The sequence below is a fragment of the Populus trichocarpa genome, chromosome 2 (assembly GCF_000002775.5).
Source record: "Populus trichocarpa isolate Nisqually-1 chromosome 2, P.trichocarpa_v4.1, whole genome shotgun sequence".
Taxonomy (NCBI): Eukaryota; Viridiplantae; Streptophyta; class Magnoliopsida; order Malpighiales; family Salicaceae; genus Populus; species Populus trichocarpa.
The window spans coordinates 3,296,730-3,316,298 of record NC_037286.2 but is presented as its reverse complement, the minus strand read 5'-3'; the positions used below and the strand labels follow the sequence as shown (position 1 = coordinate 3,316,298).

General features: G+C 31.7%; 2 protein-coding genes across 4 annotated transcripts; both read right to left on the bottom strand.

Annotated features, from left to right (window-relative positions):
- Window positions 1–1,314: 1,314 nt before the first annotated feature.
- LOC7480018 (protein ANTAGONIST OF LIKE HETEROCHROMATIN PROTEIN 1) lies at window positions 1,315–4,011 on the bottom strand. 2 transcript variants are annotated; one of them, XR_002980609.2, is made up of 3 exons: window positions 3,573–3,945; window positions 1,740–3,127; window positions 1,315–1,620 (listed from the first exon to the last, which is right to left on the bottom strand). XR_002980609.2 is itself a non-coding variant. In XM_002300786.4 (2 exons), exons 1-2 carry the CDS (start codon window positions 3,733–3,735, stop codon window positions 2,097–2,099), a joined length of 1,194 nt encoding a protein of 397 aa, XP_002300822.2. In that variant the 5' UTR covers window positions 3,736–4,011; the 3' UTR covers window positions 1,315–2,096. The 2 variants fall into 2 exon arrangements, 1 of the variants encoding a protein (XP_002300822.2); XM_002300786.4 differs by having other exon boundaries at window positions 1,315–3,127; window positions 3,573–4,011.
- Window positions 4,012–6,966: 2,955 nt separating this feature from the next.
- Window positions 6,967–12,057, bottom strand: LOC7480685 (sulfate transporter 3.1). 2 transcript variants are annotated; one of them, XM_002300785.4, is made up of 12 exons: window positions 11,557–12,057; window positions 11,235–11,442; window positions 10,635–10,806; window positions 10,453–10,518; window positions 9,704–9,817; window positions 8,805–8,921; window positions 8,488–8,614; window positions 8,089–8,375; window positions 7,811–8,001; window positions 7,587–7,672; window positions 7,424–7,500; window positions 6,967–7,325 (listed from the first exon to the last, which is right to left on the bottom strand). In XM_002300785.4, the coding sequence occupies exons 1-12, from the start codon at window positions 11,891–11,893 to the stop codon at window positions 7,140–7,142; spliced, it is 1,968 nt and encodes a 655-aa protein (XP_002300821.2). In that variant the 5' UTR covers window positions 11,894–12,057; the 3' UTR covers window positions 6,967–7,139. The 2 variants fall into 2 exon arrangements, with proteins under 2 accessions (XP_002300821.2, XP_024450548.1); XM_024594780.2 differs by lacking the exon at window positions 9,704–9,817.
- Window positions 12,058–19,569: the final 7,512 nt, after the last annotated feature.

The following is a 19,569-nucleotide window of genomic DNA, read 5'->3' as shown; positions in this document are numbered from 1 at the left end:
TATCATCATTATTATTAATATTATTATTATGATCACTATCATTATTATTGTTACAATTATTATTATTGTTGTTGTTGTTGTTATTCTTGTTAATACTATTGTTATAATTATTATCATCACCGCTACAACTAATATTACTATTATTTTTATTCTTATCATTATTATCATTATTCTTATTACTGTTATAACCATAATAATAATAATAATAATTATTATTATTATTACTACTACTATTATTATTAATAGCATTAATACTATTATTGTTGTTGTTGTTGAAATAACAAAAATCATAAACTTGATTTGAAGGATAAAATTAAAAATCATAAATTTTTTGACAAAATGGCAAAGGAAACAAATAAGAAATCAAAAGTAGAAAGACCGAATCGAAAAACATCATATACACAAATTAGAATTGAAGGACTAAATTTAAAAAAAAACATCTATAAAAGGAATAAGAATGAAATAAGAAATTAAAAGAATGAGGACTAAAACTATAAAAGGAATAAGAATTAAATAAAAAATTAAAAGAATAAGAACTAAAATGAAAAAAAAAATATATGAGAAATTGTAATTGAATGACTAAATTGAAAAAAAAACTATTATAAAGGAATAAAAACGAAATAAAAAATTAAAAGAATGAGAATTGAAATTTAAAATCAAACAACAGAGATGACAATAATGTATTTTAGTTGTCAAGAGAGAGTTAAAAAAGAAAAAACAAAAACAAATGATCATTGGCAACAATTCGACCACCACACGTCTACACGCACCACATTATATGAAAGAGAAAATAGTTGCACATCTACTAAGATAACAGATGATCAAATTTGATAATCAGGTTGCATCACATGAGCCATCTAAATGGTGTAGATGCCACCCACTCATTGGTGTGGAACACACACCAAAAGATTTTTGAAAAAATTAAAAATAAAATGTGAAAAATACCAAAATGTCTCATGAATTGTTAATTACACAAAATAACCATGTAAAAATATCAAAATATCCTCAAAGATAGTTTTTTTTTTTTTTTGTTCCTTTTTAAGGATAACATTGTGCTTTCTTTGTACATGGATCATGGAAGAACCATAAATTTCATTGCCCAACAACTCAATAATTTTTTTATCTTGAGGTTAAAAAAAATAATTTTACTATTAAGAAACTTGTGAAAAATCGAGAAAACCTTGATCAACATTTATAAATTTTGTTAACTTTGGACTAAAAAATATTTTTATTGTATAGAAAAATTTAATAGACGCATTCACCCCTAACAAAATATTTTAATAATTAATGGGTGAATGAAAAATACCAACAGACTTCCAGCTTCAAGGCTCAAGTTTTTTTCACTTAATAGTAAAATAGGAAATTTACTGTAATAATCCATAATAAACTGCAACTCACATGTTTACACGCCCTTTAGCTTCTCTTTTTATGTGCTTTCTCCCTCCCAAGTAGCTATAATATGAAAGGTCTTATCTTAAGGAAGCTAGTGGAGCCTGCCTTCCTTACAAAATACTTGCACACAGACTACTGGAACAAACCAGCTCATTTTGTCAGGTACATAAAAGAAAAATTAACACGGATACCCTGGATGTATATTATTAGCCCTGCAAAACCCATCACCTGCAAGGAGTATAGGATTAAGATTAGGATTGGTCTGATGGCTAAGGGATAGTTTAACTGTAAATTCTATCAAGTAAGACATGATTAGGATTTAGTGTCCTTGATACATGTTCTTACACCTGTTACACAAGGATTGCTTTGAGCTCCAGAGTTCACAAGACAAATTCATCCCACTGTGAACTTACAAGAAAAGGATCCTTGGCACATCTGCTAACATTCTCAATGGTATCACTAAAACTCCTTAAAACGATCCTTTATATGGAAAAGGCTAATATTATATGCCCCCAAATCCGTACCAAAATAGGTCTGTAACACTTCAAATGAGAGCAAAGAACAAGAGCATGTTGGAAACCCTTTTCATAGACGAATTCCACAGTTCATAAATTTTGTTGGTCTCATCAATAACTGTGAACTCACGTGACACTTCATTGCTTGCTTACAGCACTGTTCATAAGATATCTCTTCAAAACAGATTTCTATTTGTTATGCTGCAAGTGTTTCGCAAGGTTTTCTCTTGTGATTTTTCCCGAGGGATCGACTTGCTTACAACATTGTTCTCCATAACCAGAGTCGTGATGACCTGACAGAGCAACATCAGGATGCAATTGATCTCCACAATCGATTATAATATTGTGGAGTAAACAACATACCAAGATAATACTTGGCAGTTTCCGCTTATCAGGTCTCCACATGACCTTGCTGAGGATTCTCCAACTTCCCTTCAAATGCATGAACGACCTCACTGCAAGCAACCTTGCAGCCTCATGCCTTGCGTTGAATGCGGACATGGAACCTGAGATTCCCTCGCTCACTTCTGGAGTTATGAGCCATGGAAGAAGTGGATAGCCTACCCCACCAACAATATATTCTCTGATTTCTGCTCCTTGAAATAAATTCCTTGAATTTCCATTTAAACGTTCTCCATTCTCACAGAGTTTGAAAAATCCTGAGCACTTCAATAGTCTTGGCACTGTCATGCCACCAGGCCAACCTGTCACAATATCTAAAAATCTCATTTCATGGTCGACAATACCCTGCAAGAACATGCTGTAATTTTTCTCTCGGTCACACCAATCATCCGAGGTTTCGACTGCAGGAAGGGTCATGATAATGTGTGTTGCATCAATTGCTCCACAACAATTTGGCAAGCCAAACAAAGTTTCGAATTTACACTTAATTTCCTCCATTCTATCAGAATCAGGCCACTTGAGATGGCGCTTGGCCCGCTCTTCTAATGCTTCAATGAATCTCCAAGTCACTTGAGAGACTGTAGACTGACCAACCCCGAAGGAAGCCCCAACTGAGACCTGAGACTCACCAGATGCCAACCTTCTTAGAGCAATTGCAACCTGTTTCTCAACACTAAGAAGCCTTCCCTCGATGTTGATGAGTCCAGATGGTGGCCTCGATATAAGATCTTCTCTTACAAGAGAACAGATGTATTCGAAAGTCTTCTTTGAAATCCTGAAGAAATACTTAAAACCTTCTTCCTCGTCAGACGGTATACCTACAAGGTCAATCAATCTCTCATTTTTAGCACATCGGACATCAAAATCCCAAGATTTCTATTAAAAATTTGGGTAAATTCAGTACGGTCTATATTCTACATTCTCAGCATTGAAAAGCTCTAAACTTTTTATGAAGTTCAATTTTCCACTTTGAAGCCAAAGTCACCCAAGCACAAAGGACATACAGTATGGAGATTATAAGCAGATAATTGCCTATTAAGAAATTTCTCATCAGAATCGAAGATCTAATTAGGTCCCAAATTTATTAAATTATCTCAATTTATTATACTTAACAACAGCAATGAAGAATAGTATTACCAGCAACAGGAGTGGAAAGCAAACAAATTCCATTGATTATATGAGCATTTCCAGACTGAACGAATACTAAAGAGAAAACCAAAACAAAAAAACAGAAACTAAAAAAAAACCAAGGATCAAGAGAACCTGGGGAAGAAGAGTTTTTGAGCCAGAAAGTATCCCACCAATCGGAATCAATGGCAGAGGGATCGATGGGAGCAGAGGTAATGTTTTTGTTTTTGAGTTTCTTCTTTTTCAATTTCTTCTTTGAAACTTTTTTGCTTTTCTTCGATTTGATAGGCGGAGCCATCTGATGTAGCACTAGATAAAATCTTACTACAGCTGATGCCCTATAAGCTCTTCTTGTCCCGGTTGATTTTCTGGGTTAATGTCCGTTTCTACGAGAAATGGGAAGGTAATGTTAAGTGGAAGATAAGCGGAAAGAGAGACTGACCCCTCCCGCTGTGTCTGTCGGAAGATGGCTCTGTGACACAATAAAGCGATCAGTGCTCTCTCCTTAATATCGAGACTTCATACGGTGCCGTTTAGAACGATCAGACCTTATAGTTCTTTCATATAATAAGTTTGAGGAAAACCTAAAAAAAAAATCCAAGAGGAATCTCGAATAAATGCCGATCTTTTTTTTTTTGGTTGATTAGGTCCTCAGCGGGTCGATGTATTTTAAATCGGATACTCCAATCGTGAAAAGTTAGTAAGCTCCACCCAACTTATATCTGGATAAATGATTAGATAAGTTAATAAGAGTTAATTAAAATAATATTATTTTAATTAAAAAAAGTTATGTTAACTTAATTTTGTTTTTTTTTTTTTAAGTTAAGGTTTGATCGAGTTATAGGTTAAGTGTTAAGTTGTCGGGTCAATTTTCATCCAAATTTTTTAAAACCCGGCACATGTTAGGTGTGTTAAAAAACTATATTAATTTTAAATTTTAAATTATTAGATAAGATTTCAAAAATACATTTATATTACTCTCTAACATATATATTCAAGTGAAAACTTTTTTGATGTTTGGGTTCTCATCTAGTTTTTTTTTACAAAAACTTGTTCTGAGTTATGTTTATCAAAGAACCTTGACCCAAAAGGTTAATTATTATGTGAGATTCCAATAATAATTTTATATTATTTTTAACACATTCACTAAGTGAAAGCCCTATGAACTTGAAACTTGTATAGATCTAAATTACATTATATTTAATTTTATTAATTAGAATAAAGATGGTGAAATTCAAACTCGTGATCATTTGATTATTAAGATTTTTAATATAATTTTAAAAAATTATCTCAATTTAAAAATTTAAACTATTAAATAAAATTTTAAAAATTAATTATATATTACTCTATAAAAATATTCTGGTTGTATGATCAGAAGTCGAAGCCAAGTTTACATGCCAGGAGAGTAGAGTTAAATTAAGATTTTTTTATTTATGTAAAACTTATGTGAGAAATTATATTGTGTTTAAGAAATACAAAGTTGTTGTTTTTCTTTGTATACTTTATTCTAGTGTGTGATTAGTGATGGGATGGGAAGAATTTTATTAAATTTACAGGGTTTTTTTTATTAAAAAAAGATTAAATAAGTTTAAAGTAATTATTGAACGTTTTTGTTAACTAAAACTAATTTTATTCAAGACAAAAAAAAAATGGATTAGAGGACTTTGCTTATAACTTTTTGGGACTTTTTTTAGTTTTCCCATTGGATGATAAATTATTCGATGCATTTCATTTTATTTTGTTATAAAAACAGATATGTTATAGTGAGATGAGCGGTTTGTTATATTATATTATAATTACAACAACAAAATGTGGTTTCTCTTACTTTTATGAATATTATTGTAGGTTGTAATAGTAATTTATAGTACTTTTATGAATATTGTTGTGGATTGCAATAATAATTTATAGTATTTTATAATTTTTCTTTAGATATTTTCATCTTTTTTTCTATAGTTATTGATTTTTTTTCAATTTTTTTTCTTATATTATCTATTTATTGGGATTTAAAGTTAATAATTTATTTTAACTAGCCTTTTATATGATTATAGTAATATTGAAAAAATTTATTGACATCATTTTGATATCAAAAAAATATCACAGCATCCCGATATAGTCAATTGGAAAAACATTGTTTCTCTTCTTTTATAAACATATTTACGTTGTTTTGTTAATTTTTATTTTTTTGTTTTCATCATTATCTTCTTTTTTTCTTTGGTTATTGAATTTTTATTTTTAACTTAGTCCTTATATTGTGTTTTTATTGAGATTTGGAGTTGATAATTTATTTTGATTTATATTTTATATAGTTATAGCAATATCAAAAAAATATTTTGATATCAGGTTAGTATCAGAAAAATATTTTAATACCATGATATGATTGATTTTTATTAAAATATTTAAATAAGAAAATGGTTTTGAAAAAATAACTAAGTTATTAAATTTTGTGAAGTTAATGACCTCCTTTGCGAGTTTGATAAGGTATATAACGCGAGTTACCCGAATTCATGGGTTTGGAGAAGTACTTTTTTTTTTTTAATTGAACTCAATTCTGCGATCTGCTTTTTTTATAATATAGTTAAAAAAATTATTTTGATAAAAAAATCATGTTATTAAATTTTAGAAAGTTCATGGACCTATTTGCGGGTTTGGCAGTTTGAACTTTTTTTTCTTTTTAAATTCATTTTTTTTTAATTTTATCATTTAATATAGGGATGGTTGGGAATTTAATTTTATAGTTTGTTTTATTTTGCTTTCTACGAGGTTATTGCGATCTCAAAAAACATCATGAAATAGGGTTGATACTTGATTTTACGATCATTTATTTTTGCTATCATATAGTTAAATAAACAATAATTTTGAAGAAAAAAGTAATTAATTTCAATAAAGTCCATGATTTAATTCACGAGTTTGATTAGTTGATCCAAATGACTAGATTCACAAATTTAATAAGAGTAATCAGCGAACCCGATATATATATATATATATATATATATTTTAGTTTTTAGTCCTTTAGTTAAACCAATTTTGGTATCTTAATTTCTCACCTTTTCGATAGTGTTTGGAAGAATGACCAGACCATGTAGAGACAGAAATACAACGTGTGTTTGGGTGAATTTCTGTATCTCCTTTGAAGGGATACAGGAGACAAAAGGGAGAAAACATAGATACTGTTTGTCGAACTACACGAATTGTACTTGAAATATTGGAGTTCATCTTTTGATAGCATTAGCAAGCATAAAATGTGATAAAAGTAGCATTGCTTTCATTCAAAATTTAATTTTAATCACTCTTTTTAGCATTGAGATTGGTCATTGAACATTGCTCAATAATCCTCTTGCACTATAAGCTTGCTTGGAATGAATTCTCATTCCATTTTCTTATTTCTCCATTGATGGCAAAGGTTGGATGCAGAGTCCAATCTTATGCCTGCGGTCGCTCACCAGAATTACTCTAAAAAGGTTTTCCATTCGAAATCTCTTGTATAAAAGATTCACACTGTAAAACCTGTACCTTGTCGGAAGAGAAAAAGTACCTCCAACTTCAACTAATGATTCAAGTCAGCTTCTATTTCACTTCCAGCAGTTGATTTGATGCAGCTTTATGTGATGCATAACAGTTCCTACATGCACGCACAACTGATACATACATATTTATACAGTTGACCTACATGGAATAAAATTAATACTCTTGCTGATCGACAGCTTAGACTTTGTTATATGCCTCAGATTCCTCTTTCAAAGGGCTTGGACTGCATCTGTGAAGCATGAAATCGCAAGCTTCGACAGCTTCCCCTACTGTCAAATGGATCCATTCTTGCCCTATTTTCTCAATGAACTTGGACTTGTTGAGTTTCTTCATTACTTCAGCTCCAGGATTGGCCAAGACAAGCTATAAACATGGAAGCAAAACATTAGAACATATAAATTAGTGGTGCACGACGATTCAAATATTTCGCACAAGATAATAGAACTTCGATCAAAATGTACCTTAAGCCCCCTTCTGTCCATTACTTTCTTAACTTCCTCAAGCATGCTTATCCCACTTGTGTCAATGTTACCAACCGCTGTCAGATTAAGAAATAAAGGTAAAGGGATTTTCTATGTATAATCATTTTTTGCGGAAGGAAAATATTGCAGGATCATCCCTTACCTCCCATGTTTAGTATAACATACTGTAGGCTCGTTTCTCCTGAAGATTTTAACTTGTCTTCCTCGTCATCAACCCACCTCGCAATCCTGATAGATATAAAAATATATAGCAGCACTTGTGAGCTTCAAATTTAATTGGTTAATTTTAAGAATACTAGGTGTGCAGATATGCAGAAAAATTGTGTTTGATAAGTTTTTTATTAGATTAGAAGCTTCTGACCACACCTTTCTCTTAAGTAGCCTGAATTTGCAAAGTAGATGGGAGCATCAATCTCGAGAATGAGAACACCAGGAACGCTGCTTGTGTTTAGATATTGTTCAACATTTCTGTAGATCATTGAATTTGGAATGTTTCCGAGAATAAAGGTTTTTGGTCTTGCGACGAACAGAAGTAGTCTAAGCAAGGAAATTGCCACCTGCATTTGCACAAACGAATTGGTATCAAAGGATGGTAATCAGACATTTACGATTGCAGGTTTTAGGCCATAATTAGATGTCCATACCGCAATGACTAAGCCAATCTCGACGCTGGCGAAAACCACGCCAGCATAAGCGCTGATACAGACGATGAAGTCGAACTTGTCGACAGTCCAAAGATGGATTGCTGCTTCATAATCTAAGAGACCGAGCATAGCAGAGATAATAATAGAGGACAGAACCACAAGTGGAGTGTAATGGAACAATGGCGTTAGAAATAACAATGTGACCATGACTGCCAATGCCATGACAATATTTGATACTGCTGTCTTGCATCCTGCATTGTAGTTCACGGCCGATCGCGAAAATGGCCCTGGAAAATTTCATTGTATCACCAAGAGTACTTTTAGTTTAGTATTTTAAGTTTGAATTACGTTCTCAATTAAGTACAATTAGGAAATGAGAGCTGGTAAGTCAGTATATACCTGTGGTCAGATAGCAAGAGGTGCAAGAGCCTACAATGTTCATGGTCCCAAAAGCAATCATCTCTTTGTTACCATCTATATGGTAATTCTTGAACATAGCAAAACTCCTTCCTACTGCTATTCCTTCCTGTAACCAAATAAAAACAGGCAATCGCTTAAGCACATGACATTGATGTGCATGTGTATATTAATTAGGTGGTAGAATTTATCTTATTTTACTCTTACAAGGCGAGAGGGGCAGGTCTTAGTTCAACTTCTATCTTTCTTATTAATCCAAGAAAAAGAACAGCAAAATAACAGAGGAGAAGGGAGCTTACAGCAAGAGCTATGACACCAGTGATGATGCCAGTTTTAATAGCTGTCGTAAGATAAGGAGATACAAACACGAGATCCGTAAAGGACAGTGGATTTAGCCCCTTCTTCAAGTTTCCTATCTGAAAAAATTACACCAGCATGCAGCAAATAAGAACACATGACATGAAAACAAAAACAGAAGGTTGAAGAAAGTACTTCAAAAAATTGACCCACAATGACCACTCTGGACTAGCGCTCAAAGTCCAACGTAGTCTGGGAATGTGGTTTTTTTAAAGTTTAAAATTTGTTTTTAGTAAAATTAATTTTGTTTATGTTTTTATATTATTTTAATATGTTAATTTTAAAAATAATTTTTAAAAATAAAAAAATATTATTTTTATATATTTCTAATAAAAAATATTTTAAATAATAATGCTATCATAATTCTAAACGATCTCGATCTCGAGTGTATCCACCAAGTCTCTAGGCAAAACGTAGGAGGCTGAATTGGTGGGACGAGATGGAAGAAGACGAGATGTAGAACTATAACAGTGATTTATATTTATAAAAATGATTGCTCTGTATTATCCACCTGTTCATGATAAATTGAAATGCATTTTAGAGATATTAAATTAAATTTATGTTAAATTGGATTGGAGACATGACTTGGAAGAGAACAATTATTTGGATTGGGCCCAAAAGACAATAATCAAGTACCCAATAGGCCGAACCACATGTAGGATAGACCTAGGCTTCATATTGAAACATACTTAGCCCACTGAATCTCTATGTTTGCAACTTGCAGGTCACGGTTGCTTTCGTGGAGAGTAGCATTGACAGACAGGGACTTGAGTTCCGTAGAAAGTGAACAAATACAAACAAGAAGGAAAGGCACTATTAATAATTTATGGGAAATGCTCACCACTTGCACTCCATGTTTCTCAGCATGAGTGAGATACACGAGAAGGCTTCCTAGAATGACTGACGTCAATGGTGCCATTGCTGATACCCAAAAGTATTTTGGTTTTCTCTTGCTCTATACAAATAGTCAATCATCAAAACATTATTATCTTACGCCATTATTAAACTAATCAGATGAGCATGTTATTAGATGCAGCATGACAACATTAGCGTGCATATATTAGTGTAAGAATATTGAAAAATGAGCAAAGAAATTAATTTCTCCAGAATTCGAGTCAAAGGAGATGTGTTTATAAAAGTCTTCGTCTTTTGTTCTAACGTAACTAACAAGTTGAAAATGAAGGCATGGAGAGGTATATATATAATCATACCATATAACACCATCGATCTTTTACGATTATCTACAAGAATTGATATATTTTTTTAGGATGGAGCAGGTAAAGAGAGAATTTTGATCCCAAATTAAATTAAATATTTATATTGGTATATATAGAGGATGAAAAAAATGAGTCATAAAGTGAACAACAGGCTGCTTAGTAAAGCAATTCACAATTTAATGCTATATATATATATGGCGGCCCTTCTCTCTTTATATACTAATATATTCATTTGTTTTATTTAATTTTGGCCGCTACGTGTGGGGTAAGTCTGCGACATGGAAATCAGAATATATAGCAGTCTGCGATTACGTGAAAGACTGAAACTATACGAGAAAATACAATTAGGCTATATAGCAGTATTTATACTTACAAAGTATCTGGTGGTGAGAAGGAAGAATAAGAAGCCAAAGCCCAGAACGGCACTTTCCCATCTCCACTGCATTAATAATCAAGAATCAGCGTTAGCTGAACAGTTTATTTTAGTATGTGTATAAAAGGTGATGAACAGTGGATAATGTTAGCGCTAGCACTCATGGAAATTAAGAAGCGAACCTGGTGAGTTTGGGTGAAGACGGAGCGCATGACAGAGACAAGATCGGTTGAATGGGTGAAATGATTAAGTCCCAGAATCCCTTTCAGCTGTTGCATGATAACTACAGTTGCTGCTCCAGCCATGAAGCCTATTATCGTTGCATGTGACAGAAAATCCACGATAAACCCTAACCTGCAGTACAGTAAACACGGTAACTATTAAAATTTATAAAAGAAAACGTTAACATGCTCTTCTTGTTACTTAAGGTGTCTTTGTCCTTGTTGACTGTTTACCAAATCTGATAATAATAGGTCTATCACCGTCTATGGGTCTTCTTATTCATATAGAAATAAAATAAATAACAAAAGCTCCTGTATTTATATAACATATATAGAGCAGCGAAAGACAAGAACGCTAGCACAGAGAGAGTGAGAAGATAGGACTAAATAAAAGACTTGTATTTGTCTGTTGATCTTACTAAAATAGTAGTATAATATATGTGTGTGTGTGTGTGTACGTACGTATATGCATATGTATATGTGCCGAAAATTACTATATTATTAAATACATACTAGTAAATTAAAGAGGAGAGGAATGAATTAATTACTCTGTCTACTTACCTTAATAAGCCAAGGGAAGCTTGAAAAACTCCGGCAACGAATGTTGCCGTGAATGCAAGGTGGAGATAAAGTTTGGGGTTCTCATTAGCATTAACTACATTTCCTAACATAGATGCTGTGAGGAGAGATGCAACAGCGACGGTCCCCACTGCCAAATCTCTCGAACTTCCCATCATCGCATAAACTAGAGGTGGAATAAAGCTTGAATCTGCATGCATTTAAACAAATCCAATGAGAAAATGCTCTTAAATTATTCAGTTCAGCTAATTAAAATCTGCTCTAGCAATATATATTGGTGATTTTTATACTGGCTAGCACTTACATAGACCAAGAATTGGTGGCAAATTGGCTAGTTTTGCATAACTTATCCCCTGAGGAATAGCAAGACTAGCAATAGTGATCCCGGCAATAAAATCACTTTTCAAGAAATCCAAAGTGTAACTAGGGGCCCAATCAAAAATTGGAAAGAAGTATTTTAGGCCTAGTACGAATCTTCGTGAAGTGGTCTGGTTCTTGAATTGTCTGAGAGGATCATCAGGAAAGAAAGTCTCTTTAAGATTATATTTCAGCGACTTCATGGATGATTGCGGTGGTGGAATCACTACTCGAGGTGTACGCTCTACATTAGTGGACGGATAAACATAGTCGGCGTTGCCCATATCCTTTATTGTTTTGCACGAAATTTGGATGCTTAAAACTTGAATTTGCTCTGAAATTTGGTTAATTTGTTTAAATTTGTGCGGCTAAATTTTCTAGAAATTGTGGGTGGAGAAGATAAAGAGAGAGAGGAGATGGCGGGTCTTGAGATTTAGTGAGGAAGTGTGTGGTCTGGCCATGAATTTATATATGGGTGTGTAGGGGGCGGGGGCCGGGTTCCCTTGCATTTTCAGTGGGTTGTGGGAGCCACAATTAATAAGATTCATTTTGTAAGAAAAAAGGGTGAAGTTATTCGATATTTTTTTTTTGTAGCCTTGCCTGCCCACCTCGTGGGCTTTTATTTTGCTTTGTAATGATTCGGGAGAGTTTGGCACCGAGGTGGTTTATGTTTTCTTTATCTAACTACAAAAAAAAAAAAAAAAATGTTTAGTTAGTAAAATATTTTTTGTTTTTTTTTTTTGCGGTGTGGTGTGCATATATATATATATTAGACCTTGATTTTATGAAAATTAAAATAACACATTTTTTATTTATAGAGGTATACTTTACATTCCTTTTGCATGTATTTTTTACATTCATCTTATAATCATTTTAACCAAACATGAATTTTTTAATCTATTTTTAAAAAACTATAATTAAAAATGTTTTTTGAAATTATCTTTTTTAAAAACTACTTAATTACCAAATACACACCGAGTCCGAACTCTCCCTACCACAGAGGAGGCAAGATCCAGGAAGCCGACGTCTATGTTACAATTCAAGGACGGCTGTTCTTGTGCCACCAAGGAATGCCATTGTGACTTGGTACAGTACTGCCATTGGATAATTCTTCAAGTGGAGATCAACTAGAGACGTGTTAGATGACGGTTCGATTGTAAGATGTTAACTTCTGGACATAATTGCATTAGACAAATCACAGTGCCGACATATGCTAAAAATGGATTACTGCTTGGCCAAATCTTTGATGTGCTCTCCTATTAATGGCAACTTGTATTCTTGGACCTAATTAACGGCGCCTAACTTTCCGTCAGCAAGATAAAAATCTCTTTAAATCAACTTTGAACAACTAATTCTGTGTTTTTTTTTCCAATCTTTATCTCGGACTTGATTGTTTTATATTTTTCATAGTTCCATGATTGCAGATAAAATGAGATAGCCCGCGGGAAAATATCAACCACCTTACATTGAATTCAAGGTACAGGAACTAACTTGAGAGATGACCGTCAAAGACCTGGGTTGTGGGCTGGTTTACTTGTCCGAGAATTAATCCGAGTTATAATTTTTTTGGGGAAGAAAATGAAAATAAAAAAATTATTTTAATATAATATTGAGGTTTAATAAAGAAGGTCATTTGACATGTTAAAATATTGAGGATAACAATCTTATGAGAAAGAAAGTATCATCTATATATCATGAGCTGTTGTCTAATTCACTCATTAACGAGAAAGGCATTTGAGAAAAATATTGGCAAAATAAGACCAAAAAAAATGAAAAGTTGCACTGTTTGGTATATGTATGACATTTAAAGTAGTTGCTAGTGGAAAACATGACATTTCAAAAAGAAAATGAGTTACACAAATTAATTACAATGAAAAGAGATATGAGAGAAAAGGAAAAAAAAATATCTTGAAAGTATACTGAAATTCTGATTACGACACCACTAATACCATACTAAAGATCTCAATGACACAAATCCAACGACACTAAAAAAAATCAATAACGATGAACAAGGTGGGTCATACTCTTTATCCAAAAGCGAGTGAGCAATTACAATAAGAGGAGAAAGAGAGAGAGAGAGAAAACTTTAATTACAATACCATCAATACCTTAAAAAAGATCTCAACCACAAGAATCCAACAAAACTAAGTAAGGACATTAATGGTAATTGAAATGTGTCACACTTTTCGTTCAAAGGCATGTGAGCAAATGCAATAAAGAGCCTTAGAGGTAAATAGAAGCTCTAATTACAACATTGTCAATACCATTAGAAAAATCTTGATGAGATGAATTCAAAGACATTAGAAAAGTCACTAGGGTGATCGAAATAGGTCACACTCTACATCTAAAGGCAAGTGAGCCACATGTTGTATGTGACCCACTTTGGTCATCGTTGGTAACCTTTCTTAGTGGATTCGCGTCATCGAAATCTTTTTTTATAATACTAGCGGAAAGATGATTGGAAAACCAAGCTTGGGTTTTTTGGACCTAAAAAATCATTTTCAACATAGTTTCACTTGGAAACACCTAATAAACATCTTTATCATGTCAATAAATTAATCTCTCAACTTAAAACACCTATAAATTGATCTAAAAATATAAAATCAAACGGGGGAGATTCTTTCTTAACTTTGATATACTTTTTATGGCAATATGAAGGCTTAAAAACACCTCAATGGAGACCGTTTCTTGTCGAATGGAACTCGTTGACACCAAGATTGATCTTTCTTGTTATCAGAATATGATCAACCATCAAATTTCTCTCTTTCTTATTGTTTTCCAATGAGTTTCTCTCTCGTCTCATAAAACTTAGGAATTGAAAAGGAAAAAAAAAACAGAACTTTCATACCAAAACTAAAATTTAAAAAATGAAAATGTTAAAATCAGAGAAGAAAGGAAAATAGATGGGCCAAAGAGCATTTTTTTACTGACTTTGAGAATACTCGCCACATGTTTTTCTTTCTATTTTATATTGTGGTCCTCTCTCTTTTAATTTTATCTTACACAATTTAAAAATTAATCTTTTGAAATTAGGTAACCTAAGGATTAAATTATAACATATGCTTAAAGAATTAAATTAAGGACAAAAAGTTAAAGGTATAAATTGGAAAAAGAAAAGAAAAAAAAGGAGTTGGTTCACACTTACTAACTCCAGCTCAATTGTTACTAACATCGGTGTTTGCACTTCGCCACGGGATCGAACTATCTTTTTCATACAAAAAATAATGTTTATATAGCACAAATGTGTTTAAAAAAGGAAAAAATAAATGACTTGAGTCATAGACTGAAATGGGTCAAATAAGTTAGTTTTATTTTAATTAGATGACAAAAAATAGATCAAATTAAATAAAAAATGATAAAGATAACCTGGGAAAAAGAAATATTGTGTGTGAACAGGTCTAAAGGATGTAGCTCAATTCTCGTCTCATTAAATACATAAGGGAAAATTGGGTAAAAAAAAACCAGCTTAAGTCAATCTGAGTTAACATGACAACCTTGTAACTCAAGGAATAAAGGGCGAGTCAACCCACCATTATAGTAAATAAAACAAATAATCAAAAGAACAAGGACCAAATTAAAAAAACAAATATTGTATAGATAATTGGAATGAAAATAAAAATAAAAACAAATAAAACTTTTACAAATTAAAAAGACCAAGAATAAAAATTAAAAATCAAAAGAATAAAAACTGAAGTTAAAGTACTATTAACAAAGAGAGTCAAGTTGTAATGTTTTTGGAAAGAGAGGGAAAAAAAGGGAAAAAAAAACTCATCAGCAACAATCCGGATCACCATCAATGACATGCACTGCTCTATCAGGAAGATACACAGTGGTGCTTCCATTAAAACAGTGAAAGAGTATTTTTAGATGTTGGAAGGCGTTACACAGAAGGACGTGAGTGCCTCTCACGTGTCGATGAGTGCACTACACTCGCCCCTTTTTATTATTATTTATATTTGGATAGATACTAAATTGCCTCTAATTTGACATAATAATAAAGAAAAAACTATTATGAAAAGACAAAAAAAAATTGAAACAAGTTTTAATTTTTTACTTTTAAGGGCATTTTAAATGTTTTATTGTGCTTTTTATTTTTATTTTTTTTATATTTGGTTAAATATCTAGTTTCCTCTTAACTGACAATATAATAAAAAAAAATTGTGCAAAAACAAAAATACACTTTGACATAAATTTATTTATTTTTATTTTAAATGATATTTTGAACATTTCACGTGTAAATAGAATAAAAAAAGTTATTTATTTCTAATTAATTTTATAATAATTAATAAGTTCCGTGAATAGACATGAATGTACTTGAGAGCGAATGTTAGATTTCTTGGAATGAGAAGGGAAATCATCATTAACTATTTTAAGAATCAATGCTTATATAGTCCGGCCGTGTTTTCTTTTCCAGACTATTCAGCTTCTTTTAATAATATGTATCGACATCGTCTTGACCATCGGAAAGAACCCACACTTGCCAAGCCTCTATCTTATATCTCTAACTCGAGTCATGTTAAAGGAAATCATATTTATCTATCTACATTCGAGATGTTGGTATCTATCACACGAATATCTCTTTCTATTTTATTTTATTTTATTTTTTTATCAAAAGGTGGGAATCCATGCACTTGCGCAGGCACAAAAACTCTTATCATTTTTCCCTTCTAAATATTTTTTAAAGAAACAAAATAGAAAACCCAGCACCGATAACTGGAGCTCGAGAGGTTCAAGAGCATGATGATTTCTACTTATGGAAGGTTGACCGCTAATGTGTAGCAGCTGAGGTAGAGAGAAAACAAAAGCATTTTGTTTTGTTTTCCGAGAGAGAGAGAGCATTTTGTTCTCCATGTCCATAATTCTAGCACCGAACGGAAGACCATCTCAGGATGGGGACATCTTATTTCAATGTCCAAGATTAATTTAAGTATCTGGGTCAAGCATGAAACGCTGAGGAGTCTAGAACATTAAAAAACACCAAAAGCTCACCGACGATGAATCGGAATGCCTGTGCAGGACACGTGCTGACATCAAGTTTCACCGGATTACATTTTCATCAGACTTTGTGACAAGTTGTGGCCTTGATTATTAATTTTTTAAATGTGCTCATCTGTATTTGTTCATATTTTTCAATGATTAGGTGTGTTTACAGTGTAGAGTATATGTATTTTTGCAAAGCATTAAGCTGGTTCTTTGCAAAATATATTTTTGCAGTGTCACTAAAGCCGTGGTGTGTAAAAACCCACCACCACAAATGCCCATTAGTTGTTTTACATAGTTTTAATTACAAAGATTAACACGAGAATTAAGGGATAATTAGCTTTTTTTGGTCGCTACGCCGTAGGGTCATTTCTTTTGTAACATAAAAAAAGTCAAAGTGATTATAAACTGAGTCACCCAGATTAAATTAATTATTCCTCGATCTAGATTAACCCTAGCTGAAAAAAAAAAGAATTAGAAAGATGAAGGCCAAACAAAGCTAAACTCAAATAATAAAATTACAAAAAAAAAAAAAAAAAACTCAAGTCAAACTGGGTTCATTTTACTAACCCATCACCCATGACATGAGATTAAAATAAAAAAAATTATTTTTTAAAAAAAGTAACATAGAAAAAAAGATCAAAGCAAAAAAAATTTAAAACATTAAAAAAAACTTAAGTCACCATGGGTTAACTCAACAAACTTATGACTATGAACTTGTGACTCAATATAACCCTATAGAAAGAAAAAACATAAAAAATATCAAGACCCAGTACCTCAACATCAAACAATAAAATTAAAAAATTAAAAAAAATCTAAAGTAATTCAGTTTAAATTGACTAACCTGCAAGCATGATAACTCTTGAGAAAGGAAAGGAAAAGAATTAGAAAGAAAGCTCAATGCCCAATACCATAATAATGATGGAATTAATTAAAAAAATAAGATAAAAAACAATTAAAAAATCAAATAAAAAAACAAATGAAATAAAATTGGATAAAAAAACGAAGATAACAAATGAAATATCATAAAAGACTACTTCCTTTTAAAGTTTTTTTTAATATTATATTTGTATTTGTTAAGATTTATATTTAGACTAGGCTTAAATCTGTTAGTTTTGATGCGGATAATCTGTCGTCAATCAATTTTGGGGAAGATAAATACAGTATTGATGATGAAAGCTGACACGAAATGCATCTGGTCATAATTTTTTTAAAAAAATATTAATAATTCTTAAAAAACAATTGCTAGATAGATCTTTATAATGTAGAAGGCAGGAACTTTCTTTCTTTTACTGGAACGTACATGCACTTGTTAAGCTCTTCTTCGCAGTTCCAAATTTTGCGCTTTAAGATTGCAAGATACACATAAAAAATTCGAATCAATTTTGTCAAAAGAACAAAGTGATAAGAAATCATGAGAGTGTAGGCCCTCGAGCCCATTGGTTGGTTTGAAAGACTGGTATGATTAAAACCGTGTTTTGTATTCGTTGTAGTTTAGAAAATATTTAATTAGTCAATATATTTTATAATTTTATATATATTCTACTGAAAACTTTTTATTAAAAAAATTATAATTTATAACTATTTTTCCAATTTTCACTATAAAAGCTATCACAATGTTGAATACACACTTAGCTACCTACTAATGGTTGGTGGTGTGTGGCTATTGTGAGTGTGTTTATTTACTCGGCCATGTATGTTTTTTTAAAAAATTAATTATTTTTTTGTTTTGAATTATTTTTTAAAAATAATTATTTTTTTAATATATCTTGAATAATTTATTTTTTTTGAAAAACAAGTATTATCGGAATATCAGACTACCTACAGTTACCATGCTACATAGAATGATTATTGACAAACAAAATTCAACGTTTACTAGCTGAAAATAGGATCTAATTAACCTACTACAATTAAGTAATTAATTATGAGCTCTAAACTTCTCGTGAAGTGCATTTGTCCACTTTAAGATAAGATTAAGAAGCTAGGCAAGTTGTTAGCAACATGACAATTGACAGCAAGGCCTCCGTTCTTATGTTATGATTAACTGGCAGTGTTTTTCATGGAGAAACCGAACATAAAACAATATCATGTCTCTATGCTTTTTGTCTCCTTCACGAAAATATATAAGAGTCTCGGGATCATCCTAATTCCTAATACCTGAATCGACAGCATTAATCGGACTCTGTGATGTGCACAAACGTGCAATTCGTGGAATGTCATTATTAATTTTGAAGAGGTGATTGAAAGCACTTGTTGTGATGATGCGTTAAGAGTTGTGTGATGTCGATGATTTCTACATGTTACAGGGTTTTTTTTATATATTTTATCAAGCAAGCTCTAAAAATTGATTTTGTTTTTAATTATTACGAGTATTAGGATCAGTTTATGTATATCTTGATTAATTCTATAAATTTTAAAATTAATAATCATGTAAATTTTTAGTAATTTGTTTCGATAATAATAATGTGCTTCTAATTATACCAGAAACGTAAGTCCAGCCTTGGCAAAATAGAGGGAGTGCATCATTCGACAAAGATCATGAAAATCACTTATGGTTGCTTTTGAAAACAAACTTTAGTGAATTAATTTTAACTATGTGACCAATATTAAAAAAAATTATTTATTTAAATGCATTGTATAATGTGGTGGTGCCCATTGAGTATTTGTTTGATGAGGTGGTGGAGAATGTTTTTTAATAGTAGTTTTTAATTGAAAATTTATCAAAATTATTATATTTTGTTGATTTTTTTCTATTTTTGACATTGATATATTAAAATTATATAAAAAAAAATTAATATTTTTTAAATAAAACACAATTTTAAAACACACTAGAAGACAGAATTTGTCTAAGTCCCAAATACTCACCTAATTCTTAAGATGGTCAAAGAAGTGACTTCCATTTCAATCAAGGCACAAGCATCTTCCTCGGCACGCCTTATTATCGAATTAAAAAATAAAAAACTATAGTTACAAGGAGACA

What these genes read in the sequence shown, in the direction of transcription:
- LOC7480018 (XM_002300786.4), bottom strand. Translation starts at nt 3,735, where the DNA reads ATGGCTCCGCCTATCAAATCGAAGAAAAGCAAAAAAGTTTCAAAGAAG. An exon ending in CAAAAACTCTTCTTCCCCAG is followed by an intron (nt 3,128 to 3,572) that starts GTTCTCTTGATC and finishes TTGACCTTGTAG; the next exon opens with GTATACCGTCTGACGAGGAA.
- LOC7480685 (XM_002300785.4), bottom strand. Translation starts at nt 11,893, where the DNA reads ATGGGCAACGCCGACTATGTTTATCCGTCCACTAATGTAGAGCGTACA. An exon ending in CTGGTGTCATAGCTCTTGCT is followed by an intron (nt 8,615 to 8,804) that starts GTAAGCTCCCTT and finishes ATTTGGTTACAG; the next exon opens with GAAGGAATAGCAGTAGGAAG. An exon ending in TCAGGCTACTTAAGAGAAAG is followed by an intron (nt 7,673 to 7,810) that starts GTGTGGTCAGAA and finishes TATATCTATCAG; the next exon opens with GATTGCGAGGTGGGTTGATG.